The following is a 22,879-nucleotide window of genomic DNA, read 5'->3' on the forward strand; positions in this document are numbered from 1 at the left end:
TTGGTTGATTTGGTCTTTGTGTCATTTACAGCTGGGAGGAGTTTTATGATTGACTTTACCTTCCGTTTCCTTGATACTAACCCGAAACATCAGACATGGACATAATCATTAACGCATGTACCGAAACTAACCCCGGAGGGCAGATGACATGTTTGTGCCTTCACACTTTCATAAGTACAGAAAATGATACTTGAAGTCTAAATATTTTTACTTTTAAGATGTGTATATGCCATTGTTAATCAAATTAGTTTATTTACATATGAAATAATTTAGACAGCACATTTTGTTTACATTAACCACAAAAGGTACAGTTTAAGGAGTTCATAAACAATATGCAGCAAATGTTATGCCAAATTTGACAGCTATGTAATAAAAATGGGTTAAGAATAGTGTCTTTTGAAGCAGATTGATGCTGCTCAATCACTTTCCACCTCCAGTGAATCAACCTCAGTCAAGTCTGAGTTCTGAAAAGCTGATCAGGTCGCTGTAAAATCAATAGAAAATGAAACATTTGCCCAAAGCTGTATGAAAACCTTGATTGTAATATTTGTTTTATGATCAATTGTCTCACAGATCGGCCGACATAACCTCCTCATCTGAATCCTCTGCTTTGTCCCCAAGTCCACTGTCCACGTCTACGTCAGTAAACTTCACTTTAGGGACCTTCCTCTCCCCCTCATCCTCGTCGTCGTCCTCCTCCTCTCTACTGTCCGGGATGATCACTACTTCCTCTTTGGCGTTGGGGTCGATGTCTTCCTTGAACCAAACCGCCTTGTACCCGTCCTCTTTGGCCCTGTCCTTTGTTAGAATGGGCTTCACCTCTTTTTCCTCGTCTTGAATCGGAGAAGGTGGTCTCGGGACAGATCTGGACTGGGGTTTGTCCATCTCCATACCGGACAGGACAGTTCCGTTCGCCTGACCACCACCAGAAGGACCTCCTTTGTTGTCTTTGTCATCATCATCATGTTGGAAAGCTTCATTGGTAAATTGGAGCCCTTCCTTTGGACCGGATGGGCCCAGCTGGGAACACAAGTTATGTTATATATGTTTAACATCATACCTGGATCAAATGTGTTTGTAACGTATAATGTGACTTGGTCTTCTGTATTCTGAAAACCTTCTCATTAAGTTGCATGATATTGTAGAGTGAAAACGTTTATTTCATCATTTGTCATGCATTTCTTTAAGAGAATCATTATCAGAAATTACAGAAGGAAAAATGAAATGCACTCAATGCATAAGAGTTGCTTTCATGATCAAATACCACAATTTTTTACTCTGATTTTAGGACAGTAACAGTATTCTGGACACCATCAAATTAAATAGTAATTGTACCAGAATTCACTATTATATTTGATAAAAATAATAATTTGTACGTATCGCCTCAATTAATCTGAAATAACAGTTAAGAGTTAAATGCAATATGCCATTTATTTTTTAGTGAGTCATTGTTATGATAAAATATACTTTTTGGAGTAATGAAATACTGTCATTTTTAACATGATATCTTACATTATTGGCTGCTGGTATAAATGTTATTGGCAAGGCGCTATTAGGCTATTGACTCACACAGGTTATTACCGTACATTGTTGGCCGGTTGTTACGTTATGGGCTTGTTACATTTAAAATTATGATTGGCTGTTATTGAATTATTATATATATACACACGTTATGAGTAAAAAGCATAGGTATGAAGTATTTTGAAGTCAATCTTACAGAGCTCCTGAAGGTGCTGGCTTCGTTGATCTTCTTCCAGGCCGTGTCGCCTTTTCTGATCTTCACAGCGAGGAAAGCGATCACCGCGATGCAGATGAACAGGAGACAGCCCAGAGAAGCTCCCAGGGCGGCCATGGCCCCTGACGTGACGCCCCCGGTGATTTGGGTCACACCGCCTTCACGGTCCAAATGCAAAACCAAACCGTTATACCAAGATCTGAATAGGTTTCACACAAAATGAGTTGCATTTGCTGAAGCATTTTTGATTCATCATTAGCTGTAGCTTGAAGCAGCTGCTCTGATTGGTCGCTTTAAATATACTTTGATTTTTTGCAGGGTCCAGATTTTTTAAGCTTTAACACCTACAGCCACATTTCCACTGAGCTGCAAGATCTAATGATAGACAAGCACACTCATCGCTAATGTGAAATTAATATTAGTTAAAATATGCAGTTTTTGTCAATGTATGCAGTAAGGATGTCACAATGTTAAATGTTACAATTATTGTGAGAAGAAACATCACAATTTAACAATTGAACTGAGCTGAAATCACTCATTGTTGTTGCCTACAATTCTCATCATTATTCATTTTTTGTTCTTACTTTATATTATGACTTGAATGATCACAATTATCTATGAACCCATCAGTTGCTAAACCATGACCATGTTTATAATTTCATATGATAGAACCGGTGTGGTAGTGGCGGTAGGTGACCCCTTAAATGTCTAGTTCAGGGGTGTCCAATCATTTTTCACTGAAGGCCGTGATTTGAAGCATATACGAAGCAGAGGGCCAGAGACGGCATGACAATGGAGTGAATCGTCATTTTGCATTTGATGATCATCACCACCTTTAAAAAAGAACATTAATTTTAGGTTTGTATCGCATCAAAATGGTTGTTATTTAGGTTACGATAGCAGATCTTTTCCAATTTTATATCAAAAACTACTACTTTTGGTTGTTTGGGCCAATTTAGCAGGAAGCCTGAGGGCCAAGAAAAAATTTGGACACCCTTGGTCTAGTTGTTTTCTTGTTTGTTGATTAAAAGTGGGAACCTGGGTGCGCTGTGCTGCCTGTGGTGCCTTCAGTGGTTGGTGCAGGGTTGGAAGTTTGGACACTAGTTCCTGGTGTCGTCTTTAAAGTGGTGGAAGTAAGTGGGCCAGAAGTGACTATTGTGGAAGGGATCGTTGTTGGGTCGGATGTAACGGCGGTGGAAGCAGCACTGGTTGGGTCGCTTGTTGGTTCAGCGGTCGATGTGGTAATTGTGGTCGAAGGAAGGGTGGTGGTGGGCTCTGTGAGGAGAATTGTGAATACTCATGATGATAAAAAAAAAGGTAATAAAGGCCCAGAATCTGTTTTAATTAGGATTATTTGTTATGTTTTAGATGTGTCCAGGAAAAACACCCGAAACATAATGTGAATCCCACTGCAAATACGAAAGTTTATTCTGTCAACTGGACACAAGTTTTGCCACTCATCCAAGTAGCTCCAACAGAGAACTGGTGAATCACTGCCTCATATCTGAAAGGCAGAGCTAGAATGAAACTAACACAAGCTACCAGTAGTTATTTACAGCATCTGTAAGGGTTTATATAGTAATGAATAAAAAGTTAACTTTAAAAAAATAAAAAAAACGATATCATTATATTTAGTCAGTAGGTAAACATAAACTACAAATAAAAACTGTAGATGGACCCAAAAACTTCCCAGCGTTGCTTAGTTTAGCAGCAGAAGCAAAATTAGGCGTTTTTCAAACCCTCAGCCAAAGCGTTTGTGGCATGTAAAGCTGTATGATTGTGCTAAAGCCAAGGCATGTTTCGTTCCTACCTGGCAGCACCTCCACGTTGAGGTCAGCCGTCGCTGTATCCAAATTGAGCGTGTCTTCAGCTATGACCTGAATCACATTTAATTTATAATCAAACTGTAAAAAAGAAATTAGCTTTTTATGAGGACTTGTGCTTACTTTCAGGGAGTTTATTCCTTCTGGGGCCGCAGTGGGCATGAACACATATCCATTAATGATAGAAAAGTGATTGCTTCCCGTAATGGTGTAGACAATGTTAGGATTTATACCCTGCGCAAAAATAAAAGGTTGAACAGGTGATGACGTGAAAATGCATTGTTTTAGTTATTTCCTGCTCTTCTTGCCTCACTATCTACAGGTCTTAATTTATTTGGAAGTCTCGTGAAGGCAATTTCTGACCTTGGAGCAAAGTTATAATGACTAAAAACCAAACGGATAGCCTCTTACGCCAACTCATCCTCCTTTAATTTCCACACCAATCTCACACCAAATCCACATTTTTGTCATTTTGGTGTTGAACTCGAGTTTCATTCAGGCCCTTTAAAATGTCATGGTGTCAACTATCAATCCTATTAGTCGCCACAATCTCATCCATCACATCTATTCTGTCTCACCCCGGCGGCAGCGTAGTCCTGGTCCAGTGCAGTTATCCTCAACACTTTGTCAGCGGCGTCCACAGCCATCGTCCCGACTCCCTTCACCACGGCCTGATAAACCGGCCTCTCGAACTGGGGCTTATGGAGACTTTCCACCACCACGTTGATGATAAGGCTGGTCGTCGCAACCTGCGATATGTTTGTCACTTGAGAAGCCTGGCACGGACATGAAAAGAAAGCACAAAGTGAAGTAGATGGATTTTAAATAAACGTATTATGTTTATCTATATTTCCAGCTGAACGTTTTATGTTAAAGGTGCAGCATGTCACTTTTCTGGTGTTTGACACATTATTATCTTAATTTAATGCTTGGCTTTGCCTGGTACAATACAAATGCAATAAAACTAATCAATCTTGTATTTACTTTCAATTTCGGGTATTTATTTTCAAATACAAAATACATTGAAAAGCCTCTCCACAGATCTGACTTATAATTTGATCACCTGCTTTTCTCCATGACAATGTTTAAATACTATGGAATATTTCCAGGCTAGGCTATAACATCTCAATGGACACTTGACTTATGACTTATTTGGTGAGATAATACGTGTAGTAAATATTTATTATACTTTTACATCAGTCAAGTTACTGTCAGTGATGAAAAGTGAAAAAGTAAACGTTTTCTATGTCATCAATAAGCGGCATTCCATTGAAAACGCAGGGACAGGTTAAACACAACTGACACACATTTTATGGTTTAAACAATGATTTAACAAAATAAAGCTGTTATCACAAAAAAATTATAACTTGACATTTACCATCACGGTCATGGAGAAAGTCTTTATCACATCTACAGGTTTCAGCAGAGTGATGTTTCCAGTATCAGGGCCAATCGCAAAGAAATCTTCAGGCCCTGAGAAAAGAAACAAATACAAAGAGTGCAATACAATCTCATCTCATAAGATTGGGATACAGCAGAAAATCCCTGGATGGCCTTTCTTAATATGCGCATGGATTTAAAATTACTTGAATTCAGGAAATGGTTATTTATTTATCTTTGCTGTTTCTGATTTTTGTTTCATATTTTGTTACGTATTTAGTATTTAATCCTGGACAGGTTGACATGTCACAGTGAAACAGCACGTTACCCAAATGGAATAGTTTGTATGGAACGCCTAACTGAATGGTTGTATTCACGTGAAGTCACAACACTGTAGAATTGAGGACTGCCAAGAATTATATGGTGGAATTTGCCTTTTCATCAGATTCATTGGTCTGGTTGAAGATAAGATAAGAGGAATTCCAGTGTATGGCTCTCTCTGTGCGGTCTAGCCACGTGAAAAGAAATACTGTCACAAAGATCAACGTTGTCCTTGTCAGTAGAAATAAGCAAAACACTCTTCACAATAGTTTCATAAAGGCCTTAAAGCCATAATTATGATTAAAATGCAAGTTTGTGGAGCCAATCCATAACAAATAATGATAAAGTTCAACATTTGTGGCTCATTAGTTAGGATATTCCTTTCAATAATAGTAAATCATAATATTCTGGAACAATTTAAAGATCATTAAAGACTTTCATTCACTCACCACCGACAAGAGAGTATCTGATTGCGTAATTTAGTCCATTGTCTCCATCGACGGCCCAAATGGGACTCGGCTTCAGCGCTATTGGTCCATCCTGCAAAAAGCCATGTGTACCTTATTATATCGATGAGAAAATGCTGCAAATCTGTTCCAGGGCGTGCCAAAGACACAACCATAAAGTGTTTTCTAATATTAAAATAACCCGTGTCCAGCCCATGACGTGTTCGGACTGAAGAGAGACACCCACCTCCATCTTCCCGAGGCTCACCACTCCGCTGTAGCCCGTGTTGGGACAGATTTTGACCCCCTGGAGCTCTATCTCCGTGCAGGGCCGGAACCACGGGGGCCTGTTGTCCACGTCTGTGATGGTGATGTCTATGGTGGTGCTGTTTGTGTGGGTCGGGTCTAAATCCTGTAATACAGCGTTTTTTAACCTTTTATTAGGTCATCACACTTTTTTTGGTTGTCTACTAAAACATTCACAAATCAGACCTTTTAGTAAAAAAATGAGGTATGTAAAATGGTGAAAAATGTTCGTGCGACTGTCTGGTTCTTTAAATTTGGCAACAGTGAATATTTTGCTTTCTTTTTGGGTACAGAAGTATATTTAGGACACTACTAAAGGTTTTTTATGATTTATTTTGTGTGATGGTTAACAGGCCCTTTAACCAGTATTTTTTGCATATTTTTGGTGCTTCAATACATTTAGAATGAAAACTATTGCCAAGGGTATCTGTGTAGTAGTTGTTGTCATAGTTTGTAGTAGTACTTTTAGCGAGACATGAGTAAAATCAAGTCATGGGAATAGTTGGTGTATGTCCTATTTGCTCTCACCTGAACAGTCAGTGTCAGCTCAACAGATTTAATTTTGTCAAAGTCCAGTAGTTTGGCCACAACAATCCCAGGGTCAGTTTGAGATTTCAATGTGAAGGCGCCCTAAAGAAAACCAGGCAGAACAATGAATATTAATAAATATTAAACACTGAATAATATTATAATTTCAACTAGTGGTGGGACGAGATCTCGAATTGTCACAAAACTGCGAGACTCTAAATGTCTGTTTAATGTATTCATTAAAGTCAGACTGTTAAGCGACTAAAAGCATGCTTAAACATCCCAAATTGACTTCGTTTTGTCATTTCTATCCTTTTATAACAACACATACAAAATTCACAACACACAAAAAATAATAGTGGGACCAAAATTGTGGATTGAACAAAAAAATTATTCAAAAATCTCGTCCTGTTCACGTGGACAATATCTTGTGTCTTGTCTCATTCCACTTCTAATTTTAACTCATACAAGTTGAGTATTCTTTTGACTGTTAGCTAACACAGAAATGTTATTCTTACAGATAGTGACGATGTCAGAGAGTAGCTGAGACGATCCCCGTCCAGGTCAATTGCTCTGTAGGTTCCCACAACGCTACCTACAGGAGTCATCTGGGGCAAAAAGGTACAATCTGTATTTTTATATGTCTATATTATAATAATATATAGACATAATATAATATATAATGTTATAAACATTAGTATTATTGTAGGTAAATGCCAGCACAGATCAAAACATATTTTATGTATTGGCTATAATAATGTAAACAGTGCAAGTTCTCCACCACAAATTGTAAATAAACCACATCTGTGTTATGTCTTGAATGAACTCATGGTTGTCCCACCTCAGCGACGCTCAAAAGGTAAATGTTTTGAGCAAAAGCAGGAACGTTGTCATTCACATTTTGCAGTAAAATGAGTATGTTGAGAGTCTGAAACTGAAAAAGACAAAAAATTAGAGTGCAATGCAATTTTTGTACTTTTGATTCATATTGTTACTCCTGAAAAATAATTAATTAAAATAACAATTAATTTTATTCGTCAAATAATAATTTCTGTGACTTTAGAGTAGTTTTGGCCGAGTACAACAAGGTTGCTAGGTAATAGTTCTGGAATTTCTTTGTGTTAAATCATAATTTACAACCAAGAAGTTAAATTATAAACTTAAAAATGAGCTAAACCGGCATACAATTTGTTTGAAATATTCCAAAATCAAAAATATAGTCATTTTAACTGTGTTTTTGTCAAATTAGTAGTCCAATCTGTCATAGGCACATAAGCAAAATTACAAATGTAGTCCTACCGGTATAACTGATCCCACTTCCGTGCATTGAATCTCGATTGAATAACTCCGACTTTCTAACCCCTGTGAACAAGACAGACTGTATATTACTTTACAACAACAGAAATTAACAAAGGAAAACATTGATAATATATTGATTTCATAGCGCATGCATTAAATTTGACCCAGGCTCAGTATCTCTCACCGAGTCATAATCCAGAACCGCAGTAGACACTAGTTTGTTCAAATCAAGCCTGAACGGGTCCTTTTTTCCTTCTGTTTCTTTGATTTGTAGATTGACATTTCCTGAGAGGGTGATGGTCGTGACTTCTGTCCCCTCTGGCTGGTTTTCATCAAAGAAAACCTGACCAAGAGCTGTACAAGCTACAGGTAAAACAGAGAAGGTTAATCCAAAGTTCTTCCTAAAATAAGGGCTAGACTTGGACTATAGGTATTTGTGGTTTGCTTTAGGTTGTGTTCATGCGGCGTTATTTGGTCCTGAACTGAACCTATTTTAGACTTGATGTGGACTTGGTTTGATCCTGTTCTAGTCTTTGTTTAGTCCTGATCTTGTTCAGTTACAGTTACTCTTTTGTTTTTGGATGTATTAATAACCAACAGCAGTGTTTTTCAATCTTTTTTGAGTCACTCTTTTTAAGCATTTGTTGACCCGTAGGCTTTATTTGACGGGACACATGTGTGCTATCCACTCCACCACCGAGCGGCACAGCACATTTTTCGAGTTGAAAATATTCCACAGCACATCGCCTAATAAAATATGACCAAATCACACTTTTTGTGTATATAATGTACCAAATATTGTCCTTAGCAACCTGGTTCCTTAAAGTTGGTAATTGGTGATTATTCATAATATTAGTTTTCTTTTTTGGACAGGAAATTTGCCTCGGACGCTCCAAATTGTAAATTATTCCTAAATTAATCTGTGAATCGTTGGAAAATCCATATATTAGAGATTTACCTGGCAATACCTCAAGCACAGGTTGAAAATCAAAGGTTTACAGAATGAAAAAATCTAATCCCTGGGTTTCACATTGACTAGGCCTCGGGCACGCTTCACTAGCAGTGATACAGTGGGTAATACGACCTTGTGCATTAGCTGCACAGCTTTAGCACTAACAGATAAAACCCAAAAAACCTAAAACCCCAAATGCCAAATGAACAAACCTTTGGGAACAGGCTCCAATGTTCATGACCACGGGATGGATAAAGCTTGCTGTTCTTGTCCTCAGATTATTTATTTCTAGTCAAGAGTGTTTCTTATTTATTTTTTCTTATTTGTTTTTCATTTTACACAAATTATCCAAAATCAGCATCATTTTTTAAAATTTGCATCATACATTTTGAACATCCAAATACCACTGACAAAAAGGTGGCAGACTTCCTTTTCTCCTTAGTCTTTATTATATTCTACAAAAAATAAATGTGCTCATTCAGCACGCTCACAAAATGTAGTATATCTAAATAAATTAATGAAAAGTTAAAATACACAACCCAGTTCACAATGTTTTATTATTATTTGTTATAATATTAATTTAGAGTCTAATATCTGCAGCGGTTTAGGGCAAACACTTCCTGTTTTTCTGAAGTGAATCAGCTTGTTCAAAATGATTCATAGCTGTAAATTAAGCGAGCGAGCATATCTTAGATGAGTAAGAACAGGGGACACAATTTGGCAAGAAGACACAAATCTAAATAATCTTCCATATTTTATGATTTTCAGGTTTGGTTTAAACATGTTCATTAAATGCATTTTTCATATTCACTTTGAGGTTCAGGTATTCATTTAAATATTGTATCACTTCTTCATCCAGTTATTTTGTCTGCACATTTACTTCCCTTTTCCCATTCTTTGTTTATGTCAGTTTAAGTATGGATTAAAACATCTTTATCAAACACTGACCTGTTCCTGTAATTACAGCTCTAGATCAATACCGTAGTCCAACATTACCATCCTTTCCACTTTATATTTTCTATAAAAGACATTCTTGTACTTACTCTGGGCCTCTGTCCCATGTTGAAGTAAAACTATTAAAAACAGAACTCCCAATCCAGTTTTCACTCCATGTTTGTTGCCTCTGATTGTCCCCATGTTGCTGTATTCCTGGTTTAGTCCTGGTTTAGGTCCCACTGAACCCCTTCTCTGTCTCTGCTCTTCCTTATTGCCTTTGTTTTATGGTGCTTTTGGACTTTTGCCTGCCATAAACCACTGGATGTTCACCTGTTTGTCGGGAAGCTATATAAAACCCACTATATAACCATATATGATCAGTTTTGTAATTAGGCCCGAGCCCCAGCAGGGCGGAGGGCCTATCGTTGCAACTGTCTGACCAAACCCCGTCGCCCCTGGCAAGTACAGTGAACTAGCTTTCAAACGATGTATAATTTATTGTTATAGTGGAAACGGCTATATTGTTTTTGCTAAAAATATTAATATTTTTAGGCCCGAGCCCCAGCAGGGCGGAGGGCCTATTGCTCCCGCAACGCTGCCGAAGGCCGAAGGCAGCGTTGCAACTGCGCCCGCATGTTTGGTGCCTCGTCGCCCCTGGCAAGTACAGTGAACTAGCCCATGCCGAAGGCATGGATCATGCATACTTACTCCTGCTATGACAGAAATAGTCAACAATTAGTGAATGGGCGTAGTCCATTCACTAATTGTTGACAACAGCAGCGCGAAGCGCTGCATTCCTCCAAAAACCCTCCTGGCATCGTCCCGTACGCGAGAATCCATGCCGCAGGCATGGGCCATGCTTGTATCTGCTCAAATCAATGGAAGTCTATGGGGAGTGGGCGGGGCATCCCGACGGAATAGGGAGTGACGAGCGCGTAAGCGCTCGTAATGATGATTCCACCCCATGGCGGTATCGGGAAGGCTTAGAGCTTTCAAACGATGTATAATTTGTTGTTATACTGGAAACGGCTATATTGTTTTTGCTAAAAATATTATTATTTTTATTAGGCCCGAGCGCCACAAGCTGGCGAGAGGCCTATTAATCTCGTAAGGCCGTGCGAAGCACGGCTGCGAAAGTGCGCACGTAGTGCGCACGAAATCGAGCGCGAAGCGCTCGCCCACTTCCAAACACTCACTAACGCACTCCTCCACTCATGCACGCCCCGTGCATACTAATTAGTTGTAGGAAAATGGAACATTACCGTTGTAAACGGGCGAAGCCCGTGCAAAAGTTCGCACTAAACGAGCACTTTACATTGGGATGACGACCGCGAAGCGGTCGTCATCCCCATATAAAGCACTCATTTGCGCTAAGTAGCTCACGAATACGTTCCCCATCTCTTGCATGTTCCGTGCATATAAGCATGTAATGCAAAAATTGAACATTATTACTGTATAGAGGGCCAAAAACACAAAGTGGGCGGAGCCCACTCAAAATTATCGAAAGTACCCGTCAGTGACCAGGGACCCACACCATGAGGTAGGAAAGCGCGAGCGCTTTCCGAAAATGTATAGTTTATGATATTTGAAAAATGGGAAACATTGTTTTCGCATCGGAATATTATTCTTTCTTTCTTTCTTTCTTTCTTTCTTCTTCTTCTCGGGACCAACCCCCCTATTTTTCACCCAGTGAACATTGACGAAAAGTCACAAAAATTTGCACACCTCTAAAAATCGTGCCTCTCTACATTCTGGCTATTTCCCTTTTCTAAAATAAAAAAAATTGGCGCGTCAGCGCCACCAAATGTACCAAAAATGCATTGAGAGATGGGAAATGACCCAAAAAAAATCTGATCGTAGAATCATGAAATTTGGCGCAGAGGTAGATGGTGACAAGAGAAGTAAAAAATATTATTACGGCAACGCCGTCCCCCGAACCAAATGTCGGCCATATTACTTCAAAAATGGCTAAACATGACTTCGGAGTTTTTCCAAACGTCGTACTTTTACGAACTCCTCCCAGGGCGTTGGCCCTAAAAAGCTGAAATTTGGTGAAAATGCTACTGAGGAGTGGGACATCAAAAGTTATCCAAATTACATTGATACCTCTCACGGTCTCTGTGCGGCGAAGCCGCAAACTGTAACTAAAATTTCAGAAATCTCCCATATTTAAAATTTCTGCCGTTTGCGCAGATAAAGTCCGAATTGCGTCAAATTAGAATCAGTTGTTAAACTCTTTGCCCTAAACCTACTTGAAGTGAAATAAATTCATTTGGCGCCACAGCGCCCCCTACAGATTTTATATGGAGGTTAAATGTTTAGTTTTGCGAAATTATATGAAATTTGACACACAACTCAATTTTAGCATCCCCATCAAAAAAGTCAATGAGACCCATGTCATAATTGTTATGGCGTTGCCGTAACGATGACCGAAACCTCCCATGTTATTCCAATGGGGCCAGAACATGTTTACACTTTAGACTTTCACAAACTCCTCCCAGGGCGTCAGCCCTATTAACCTGAAATTTGGTGAGACTCATCTTCAGGACCATCAAAAGTTATCCACATTTTCATTCAAAGAGTCACGGTGTCTGTGCGGCAAAGCCGCACATTTTGCCAAGAATTCAAAATAAAATTGCTTTTTGATGGTAAAACAAAGGGGAGAACATGTGACAGCGTCACAGATTCAGCAGTAGGCGTGATAAAAGGACAATTGGGGCGCGTTAGCGCCCCCTCCTCTTGCGGCGTGGCGGCGGTGTGGCGGCGGCGTGGCGAGGGCCGATCATTGCCGCTTGCGGCTATATTTTTTATTATTTTTCTTGTTCTTCTGCTTTTTGAGATCTAATTTGACCCCCTGAACATGCTCAAAAACTCACCAAACTTTGTCCAAAATTCAGAATCGGCGAAGAATTAGATTTTTTCAGGGCCATTTTTTTTTTCGTCAAAAAATGGCGCGACAGCGCCACCGACAAAAGTCAAAATACATTGCGCCTATGGGAGACGCCCCGAGGTCAACTTTGTCGTAAAGCTACGAAATTCGGGACACGCATTCCTCTCGTGAGGACAAAAAAAAAAAATCATTGTGACCACGCCCCCAGACTTACCCTATGGCCGCCATCTTCCTTTGAAAATGAAAACACGCTGTGTTAGCCATTTTGTTCACGTCAAACTTTGACGAACTCCTCCTAGGGCGTTTTGCCCACCGACTTCAAAATCGGCGTACGTCCTCTGGACAAGTGGGGCATCTAAAGTTATCCAATTTTTTGAGATACCTTTTACGGTCTGTGTGCGGCGCAGCCGCAAAGTTGGACAACTTATTTTGGAATATTGCAGATCTAAAAATTGCTCCCATTTGATCAAAACGAGTCCGATTAGGACCAAATTTGAATCAGTTGTTAAACTTTCCGGTTTGGACCAGTTTATGATGACAAAATTGAAATGGGCGTGATAGCGCCCCCTACAGAGTGACCTTGAAATTAACATTGAAGGTCAAAAATTTGTTTTACCAAAATGTTCTAAACTTTACCCAAAATTCTATTTTGGCGTCCCGATCAAAAAAGCCAATCAGACAAATGCCTTATTTTTTACGGCGTAGTCGTAGCGATGACAGAAACCTCCCATGTTATCCCTATGGGAAAACCGCAAAATCTCTCAAATATCCACATTTTTATGTTTTACACTTTAACGAAGTCCTCCTAGTGCGTTTTGCCCACGAACCTCAAAATCGGTGTACGTCCTCTAGACAAGTGGGGCATCTAAATTTATACAAATTTTAAGGATAACTTTTACGGTCTCTGTGCGACGGAGCCGGCAACGTTTCCCAGAATTCTGACTATTTGGCCTTCAGAGTGGCCTATAAACAATAGAGTTTTTCCAAATGACATGATATTTTGAACAAAATTCTAATTTGCCATCCCGATCATAAAAGTATGAGAGCCAAAGTCATATTTTGTACGGCGTAACCGAAGCGTTGACAGAAACATCCTATGTTATCCTTATGGGAAAATCGCAGAATCGCTCAAATCACCACATTTTTACGCTTCACACTTTAACGAACTCCTCCCAGGGCGATTGCCCGATCAAGCTCATATTTGGGGAAAATCATATACACAAACGGGGCATCAAAAGTTAGTCATATTTTGATTTTAAGTGGTACGGTCTCTGTGCCGTGGAGCTGCAAATATAATGTCACAAATGGGAAAACGCCAAATCTTTGAAATGTTCACATTTACGCTTCACACTTTAACGAACTCCTCCTAGTGCGTTTGGCCCACTGATCTCAAAATCGGTGTACCTCCTCTATACAAGTGGGGCATCTAAAGTTATTCAAATTTTATGGATAACATTTACGGTCTCTGTGCAGCTGAGCCGCAAACTTTTCGCAGAATTTGGACTATTTGGCCTTCAGAGTGGCCTATAAACAAGAGTTTTTCCAAATTACATGACATTTTGCACACAATTCTCATTTGCCATCCCCAAAATAAAAAGTATGGGAGCCAAAATCATATTTGGTAAAGCGTAGCCGTAGCGATGACAGAAACATCCCATGTTATCCCTATGGGGAAACCGCAAAATCTCTAAAATGACCACATTTTTACACTTCACACTTTAACAAACTCCTCCTAGGGCGAATACCCGATCAAGTTCATATTTGGAGAATATCATCTACACAAGCGGGGCATCAAAACTTACCCATATTTTGATTCTAAGTGCTACGGTCTCTGTGCGGTAGAGCCGCAAATATATGTCACAAATGGGAAAAACGCCAAATCCTTGAAATGTTCACATTTATGCTTCACACTTTAATGAACTCCTCTGTGGGCAATAGCTCGATCAAGCTCATATTTTGGGAAAATAATCTACACAAGCGGAGCATCAAAAGTTATCCATATTTTTATTCCAAGTGTCACGGTCTCTGTGCGCTGGAGCTGCACATTTGACCGATATTTGTCTTTATTTGCACTGGTTAAGCACAGGATTGTACATGTCCAATGTGTCACTGTCTTAGTTCTTAGACAATTGCGTTAGCGCCATCTCTGTAAAATGCAGAGAGCAGAGTCGGAAGGCCGGCGGCCCGCGAGGGCCGATGGATGCCGCTTGCGGCTTTAATTTTTCTTGTTCTTCTTCAGCGCTTTGAACTCTAATTTGACCCCCTGAACATGCTCAAAAACTCACCAAACTTTACCCAAAATTCAAAATCAGCGAAAAATTTTGTTTTTTCTGGGCCATTTTTTTTTTCGTTAAAAAATGGCGCGACAGCGCCACCGACAAAAGTCAAAATACATTGCGCCTATGGGAGACGCCCCGAGGTCAACTTTGTCGTAGAGCTACGAAATTCGGAACACGCATTCCTCTCGTGAGGACAAAAAACAAATATTATTGTGGCCACGCCCCCAGAATTACCCTATGCCCGCCATCTTCCTTTGAAAATGAAAACACGCTGTGTTAGCCATTTTGTTCACGTCAAACTTTGACGAACTCCTCCTAGGGCGTTTTGCCCACCGACTTCAAAATCGCCGGACGTCCTCTGGACAAGTGGGGCATCTAAAGTTATCCAATTTTTTGAGATACCTTTTACTGTCTGTGTGCGGCGCAGCCGCAAAGTTGGACAACTTATTTTGGGATATTGCAGATCTAAAAATTGTTCCCATTTGATCAAAACAAGTCCGATTAGGACCAAATTTGAATCAGTTGTTCAACCTTCTAGTTTGGACCAGTTTATGATGACAAAATTGAAATGGGCGCGATAGCGCCCCCTACAGAGTGACCTTTAAATTAACATTGAAGGTCAAAAATTAGTTTTACCAAAATTTTCTAAACTTTACCCAAAATTCTATTTTGGCGTCGCGATCAAAAAAGCCAATCAGACAAATGCCTTAATTTTTACGGCGTAGTCGTAGCGATGACATAAACCTCCCATGTTATCCCTATGGGAAAACCGCTAAATCTCTCGAATATCCACATTTTTATGTTTTACACTTTAACAAACTCCTCCTAGTGCGTTTTGCCCACCAACCTCAAAATCGGTGTACGTCCTCTAGACAATTGGGGCATCTAAAGTTATCCAAATTTTAAGGATAGCTTTTACGGTCTCTGTGCGACGGAGCCGCAAACGTTTCCCAGAATTCTGACTATTTGGCCTTCAGAGTGGCCTATAAGCAATAGAGTTTTTCCAAATGACATGATATTTTGAACAAAATTCTAATTTGCCATCCTGATCATAAAAGTATGAGAGCCAAAGTCATATTTTGTACGGCGTAACCGTAGTGATGACAGAAACATCCCATGTTATCCTTATGGGAAAATCGCAGAATCGCTCAAATCACCACATTTTTACGCTTCACACTTTAACGAACTCCTCCTAGGGCGATTGTCCGATCAAGTTCATATTTGGGGAATATCATCTACACAAGCGGGGCATCAAAACTTATCCATATTTTGATTCTAAGTGCTACAGTCTCTGTGTGGCGGACCCGCAAATATATGTCAGAAATGGGAAAACAGCGAAATCTCTAAAATGACCACATTTTTACGCTTCACACTTTAACGAACTCCTCCTAGGGCGATAGCTCGATCAAGCTCATATTTGGGGAAAATCATTTACACAAGTGGGGCATCCAAAGTTATCCATATTTTGATTTTAAGTGCTACGGTCTCTGTGCCGTGGAGCTGCAAATATACTGTCACAAATGGGAAAACGCCAAATCTTTGAAACGTTCAAATTTATGCTTCACACTTTAACAAACTCCTCCGTGGGCAATAGCTCGATCAAGCTTTACTTTGGGAAATATCATCTACACAAGCGGAGCATCAAAAGTTATCCATATTTATATTCCAAGTGCTACGGTCTCTGTGCGGCGGCGCAGCACATTTGACTGACACTTGTGTTGATTTGTACTGGATTGGCCAAGTCCAATGTGTCGCCGTCTGTCAAGTTCTTTTTTAATTCAACACACAAATATAGCCGCAAGCGGCAATGATCGGCCCTCGCCACGCCGCCGCCACACCGCCGCCACGCCGCAAGAGGAGGGGGCGCTAACGCGCCCCAATTGTCCTTTTATTACGCCTACTGCTGAATCTGTGACGCTGTCACATCTTCTCCCCTTTGTTTTACCATCAAAAAGCTATTTTATTTTGAATTCTTGGCAAAATGTGCGGCTTTGCCGCACAGACACCGTGACTCTTTGAATGAAAATGTGGATAACTTTTGATGGTCCACCCCTGAAGATGAGTCTCACCAAATTTCAGGTTAATAGGGCTGACGCCCTGGGAGGAGTTTGTGAAAGTCTAAAGTGTAAACATGTTCTGGCGATTTCCCCATTGGAATAACATGAAAGGTTTCGGTCATCGTTACGGCAACGCCATAACAATTATGACATGGGTCTCATTGACTTTTTTGATGGGGATGCTAAAATTGAGTTGTGTGTCAAATTTCATATAATTTCGCAAAACTAAACTGTAACAGTCCTTCCTATTTGTTATAAAAGTGTTTGTGCTCGTTTAGCCTTTGTTCTTCCGCCATCTAGTGGTGAAATTTAATGCGGAACCAAATAACGTAAAATTAAGTTTCCACCCGGACCTAATTTAGAGACGCACTTAGACTGCTGCGCGATGCTGCCACGCTGCACTGATCTTGAGCGTGAGTAAAGAAAATTATCAAAGAAATAGCTGAAAAACAATCAAAGAACAACTAAGAATATAAAATAAGTCAAATCAAGGCTCAAACCAAGTAATTAGCCCCTCGTGGATGTCAGCTCACGAGGTTTGTGTAACTTTATTGTGCAATTTGATGAATGTATGTAAAGTGTAAATGTGTTTCATTGTATTTATTGTATTTTTCTTTTATGCTCAGTTCTCACGGGTTGTCAAGGGTTGTCAAGGGTTGTCAAGAGTTGTCGAACTTCTCAAGCCAAGAATAAACCCCGTTTTCTATACCTCGTTCCCATGCTAATTCCCTGAGGGTGCTACAGTGAGAACTCTTCTGCTCCGGATGGGTAGACGAAACGGTGCCAGGGTCGGGAGAGACGACAGCGCCTCGCAGAGCCACGGCCAAATGCACAACCAGACGCAACAACTGCGGGAGATCCAGGTTCCCACAAATGAATGTTGCATCAAGGACTCTCATTAAGATAATTTGATCAGAAAATAAGACAAGTTAAAGGAACTTGTAATAAGAAGATATTTTTCGTTTCATTTCTGATCAAAGGACTGGTATTATCTTTATCTTTCTGTTTCAATTGAAGTGATGTTCATATAGTAATGACATATACTGCATTTTTTGTGCTAAGTAACATAAGTGCATGTTGTTTATAGTCAATAATTCTTAATAATTACTGATTTATTCACAACATTTAGTAGTTGAGACACGCTAACAGAGCTCATATTTAAAAGTGTACATTTGAAAGATTAAGTTAAGTTAAAGTACAGTAGTAACCCAAGTCAATATTCGGTTTTTCCTTTACTACAAATACTTTATTTCAAAACTTAAGTTACTACTAATCACATTTAAAGTAAACATTCAAAATAAACTAAACAATGTCAAAAAATGAAGACTTTGCGGAAGATGGTGAAGAGACACTCCTGACAAATGAGCAACCACAAGAAGCTGAACGCACTAAAGATGATATTCCCACTACCTCACAAGATACACAAAGGAGCCCAAGAGTCCGCAAGTTAACGGAAAAGGGACAAGAGCTGCACGATGAGCAGGTAAAGAAGGCCACACATCGTTTCAGTGCGTGCTATGAGAAGTGGAAAGCTGTCACTAAGGATGCTAAGAAAGCTATAAATGAACATTGCTCAACTAATCTTCTGCAGGATCATCTCACCAAGGTTACTAGTAATGCTGAAAATACCTTCACTGCATACAATGATCTGAGACGGATTGATTCTCCTGACAATGACACAAGACGCAGGATGGACACATGCGATGCCGTAACAAGAAACATCACTGAAGCTATAGAGAAGTCTCAAAAAATCAGAAAGGTTGAAGGTCCAGAGGACAAAGAACAGCTTGAAGACACAGAGTCAGTGTTCAAGTCTGTCGCCTCAGAAAATAGTGGTGTCAAGTCTCACCACAGTAAGTGCTCTTCTCAATCAAGGATCTCATCTAGACAATCAAGCAGACACTCTATTAAAAGACAAGATGCAGCTGCGGAAGTTGCTGCTAATGAAGCTGCTTTGGAAGTTCTACTTGAACAAGAAAATCATATGAAGGAAATTGAAAAACAAGCTGCAGAAATTGCACAAAAACAAAGAGAGCTGGAAGCCAAGCGCAGAGAAGTAGAGCGGCTGGAGACAGTTAAAAAATTAAAAGCTGCAAAGGCACGACAACAAGTATATGAGCAAAGTGAATGTTCAGATGAAGACATATATGATCTGCTTCATCAACGTCCCCGTGACAAAGAGTATGAAGTCAAGTCTGAAATCAATGGCTCACCCCTCAGACTGCCATTTGCACCTAAAAATGTGGCATCTACACCAGAAGCAAACACAACAGAGCTGATAAAGGCATTTGCAGAGTCTCTCAGTGCAAGTCGTCTCCCTGTCCCAGAGCCTACAATTTTCAATGGTGACCCACTCAGATACAGTGATTGGAAGATTTCCTTTCAGACTCTCATTGACAGGAAAGGCATACCAGCTGAAGAGAAGACGTACTACTTGAGAAAGTATGTGAGTGGACCTGCAAGAAAAGCTATAGAAAGCTACTTTCTGCTTGGCACTGAGTCAGCCTACAATGCAGCATGGACAGTCCTTGAAGAAAGATATGGGAATCCTTTTCTCATCGCTAAAGCCTTCAGAGACAAACTCGATGCATGGCCGAAGATAAACTCCAAAGGCAGTGTAGAACTACAAGAGTTCGCAGACTTCCTTCGCAGTTGTAAAGCAGCCATGTCACAGATTAAAGGTCTCGAAGTACTCAATGACTGCAATGAGAACCAGAAAATGCTTGCTAAACTTCCTGACTGGTTCACATCAAGGTGGAACAGAAAAGCAACAGAAGTACTTGAACAGACCAACGCATTCCCAAGTTTCAGCCATTTTGTTGAATTCATCTCACGTGAAGCCAAAATCGCATGTAACCCCATAACATCTCTCTACGCTCTGAAACCAAGTGAAGGTGAAAAGACAAAGGTGTTGAGGAACAGGAGTTATGGAGCAAAGGTAATGGCGATCAATTCCAATGAAAGGGCTGTCATTTCAAGTTGTGGGTACTGTGAGCGAGCAGGCCACAGTCTATTAAAATGTTGGAAGTTCATGGATCAGGATATCGTAGAAAGACTCAAGTTTGTGCAAGAGAAGAAGTTATGCTTTGGCTGCCTGAAATCTGGCCATCGCTCCAAAGATTGTGAAAGCAGAGAAATCTGTGACACGTGTAAGAAAAAACATCCAACATGTCTTCATGACATTCGCACTAAAGAGGAAAGGACTCAGATAAAGAGCAATCAAGCGAGAGGCGGTGACAAAACAAAGCAAAGAAAACCAGATTCAACTACACAAAACACCAATGTCACATCAATGACAAGTGAAGCAACGTCTAATAGAGTAATGCAGAACGTCATGGATACTCACACATCCTCAATCATTCCAGTGTGGGTTTCAGCTGAAAGTGAGCCAGAGCGTGAAATTCTAGTGTATGCTCTCCTTGATACACAGAGTGACACTACCTTCATCTTAGAAGAAACAGCAAGAGCTCTGCATACTACAAGTGAACCAGTTCAGCTAAAGCTTACCACAATGTCTTCAAAGGGCAAGGTTGTGTCCTGCCACAAGCTCTCCGGTTTACAAGTAAGAGGATTTTACTCTAACCAGATCATTCCCTTACCAGTGACATATGCAAGAGACTTTATTCCAGCAAATCGAGATCACATTCCAACACCAAATACAGCTAAGGCATGGCCACACCTTGAATACATCGCAGATGAAATTGCTCCTCTCCAAAGTTGTGACGTTGGCCTTTTGATTGGGTACAACTGTCCTCAAGCCCTTGTTCCCCGTCAAGTGGTGTCCGGAAAAGAAAATCAGCCATTCGCACAAAGAACTGATCTGGGCTGGAGCATCGTGGGCTTTGGCAATCCATGTCTTGATTATGGAGATGCCTTTGGAGTGAGTCATCAAGTCATTGTGAAGCAAGTGGTGCCAAGTATTCAGTTGACATCAAACCTGACCAGTGAAGTGCACTACGTGTACAGAACTCAAATAAAAGAAATTATCTCGCCTGGCGACGTGATAAAAATTTTGGAGTCTGACTTTGTGGAAAAGGTCTCAGAAGATGTCAAGATTTCGCAAGAAGATCTCAGGTTCCTAACAAAGATGAAAGAAGGCATTAGGCTCAAAGAGGATGGACATTTTGAGATGCCTCTTCCGTTCAAGTGTGAAAGGCCCAACCTGCCTGATAACAAGGCCTGTGCCATTCATCGACTCAAATGCTTGGAGAAAAAGCTGAGAAGAAACAAGCAGTACTACATGGACTACAAGAAGTTCATGGAGGAAATTATAGCACATGGTGATGCTGAGAAGGTTCCAGAGCAAGATACTGACAAGACCCCGGCATGGTATATCCCACACCATGGGGTGTATCACCCACAAAAACCGGGAAAGATTCGAGTCGTCTTTGATGGCTCTGCCAAGTTTCAAAGAACATCTATAAATGACCATCTTCTGACCGGCCCAGAGCTTACAAACACGTTGCTAGGAGTCCTGTGTCGTTTCCGCAGAAGCCCGGTGGCAATAATGTGTGATATTGAACGCATGTTCCACCAGTTTCATGTGTGTGCTCCCGACCAAGACTATCTAAGGTTCTTATGGTGGGAAAATGGCGACCTCGACACCCCCTTCGTTATCTACAGAATGAAAGTTCACCTGTTTGGTGCAACTTCCTCCCCAGGATGTGCCAACTATGGTCTCAAACACTTGGCAACTGAAGGAGAAGGATACTTCAGCAAGGAAACCATCAAGTTCATCAAAACCAACTTCTATGTTGACGATGGATTAGCAAGTGTTGACACAGAAGGTCAAGCAATACAGCTGGTCAAGGAGGCACGTGAACTCTGTAGCAAAGGCAATCTTAGGTTGCACAAGTTCATCTCAAACAGTTCCAAGGTTCTAGAGTCACTTCCAAAAGAAGAATGTGCTGTAGCTGCCAAAGATTTGGACATGGCATTGAGTGAAGTACACATGGAGAGAGCACTTGGCGTTCAATGGTGTGTGGAATTGGATCAGTTCCAGTTTAGAGTGACTGTTAAAGAAAATCCACTCACTCGAAGAGGAGTTTTGTCCACAGTTGCCTCCATATTCGATCCACTTGGATTTGTGTCACCTTTCGTCTTACTAGGAAAGCAGATCTTGCAACAGATGTGTCGAGATAAACTCAGCTGGGACGACACCCTACCTGACAGTCTTCGACCTCAGTGGGAATCTTGGCTGCTTGACCTGAGGAACCTAGCAGGGGTAAAGATTCAAAGATGCTATACTCCAACCAATTTCAAGGCTCAGCATTTTGAACTACATCATTTTTCAGACGCAAGTACATCTGGATATGGTATGTGCACCTACCTCAGAGCAGTAAGCACATCTGGAGAAGTTCACTGTTCATTAGTGATGGGAAGATCAAGAGTTCCACCATCTAAAGTCACAACCATTCCACGACTTGAGTTGTCAGCTGCTGTAGTCGCTGTTCGCACTGGTGACATGCTAAAAAAGGAACTGGAAATTGAATACTCACAAGAAACCTACTGGACGGACTCAAAGGTTGTCCTCGGATACATTGGAAATGAAGCCAGAAGATTCCATGTGTTTGTCGCAAACAGAGTTGAACGTATCAAACAAAGCACACAGTCCACACAATGGAGGTATGTGGCATCCGAAGAGAACCCAGCAGACCACGCCTCTAGAGGTCTTACAGCTGAACAACTTGTAGCATCAAACTGGTTTAAAGGCCCAGATCTTCTCTGGCAGAAAGTTGTGTCCAGTGGTGAAGTCAAGGTGGGAGAGTTATCAAGCACTGACCCAGAAGTCAAGAAAGTTCAAGTACTCAAGACACAAGTTAAAGAACAAAGATCACTTCTGGATCACTTGCACAAGTTTTCGGACTGGTCACGAATGATCAGGGCCATTGCCAGACTCAAGCGCCTTGCAAAAGAAGTGAAACAAC

At 40.6% G+C, this 22,879-nt stretch overlaps 1 protein-coding gene across 1 annotated transcript; it reads right to left on the reverse strand.

The window, feature by feature from the left end:
* Window positions 1–539: 539 nt before the first annotated feature.
* LOC140348499 (uncharacterized) lies at window positions 540–17,851 on the reverse strand. Its single transcript, XM_072434434.1, has 12 exons — window positions 17,662–17,851; window positions 8,023–8,201; window positions 7,058–7,147; window positions 6,540–6,641; window positions 5,953–6,117; window positions 5,709–5,799; window positions 4,937–5,031; window positions 4,137–4,334; window positions 3,546–3,792; window positions 2,774–3,031; window positions 1,718–1,893; window positions 540–1,020 (listed from the first exon to the last, which is right to left on the reverse strand). The coding sequence occupies exons 1-12, from the start codon at window positions 17,849–17,851 to the stop codon at window positions 568–570; spliced, it is 2,244 nt and encodes a 747-aa protein (XP_072290535.1). The 3' UTR covers window positions 540–567.
* Between the last annotated feature and the right edge of the window lie 5,028 nt (window positions 17,852–22,879).

This window comes from Eucyclogobius newberryi, unplaced genomic scaffold (assembly GCF_026437365.1).
Source record: "Eucyclogobius newberryi isolate DKJ021-1_F unplaced genomic scaffold, fEucNew1.0.hap1 SCAF_7, whole genome shotgun sequence".
Taxonomy (NCBI): Eukaryota; Metazoa; Chordata; class Actinopteri; order Gobiiformes; family Gobiidae; genus Eucyclogobius; species Eucyclogobius newberryi.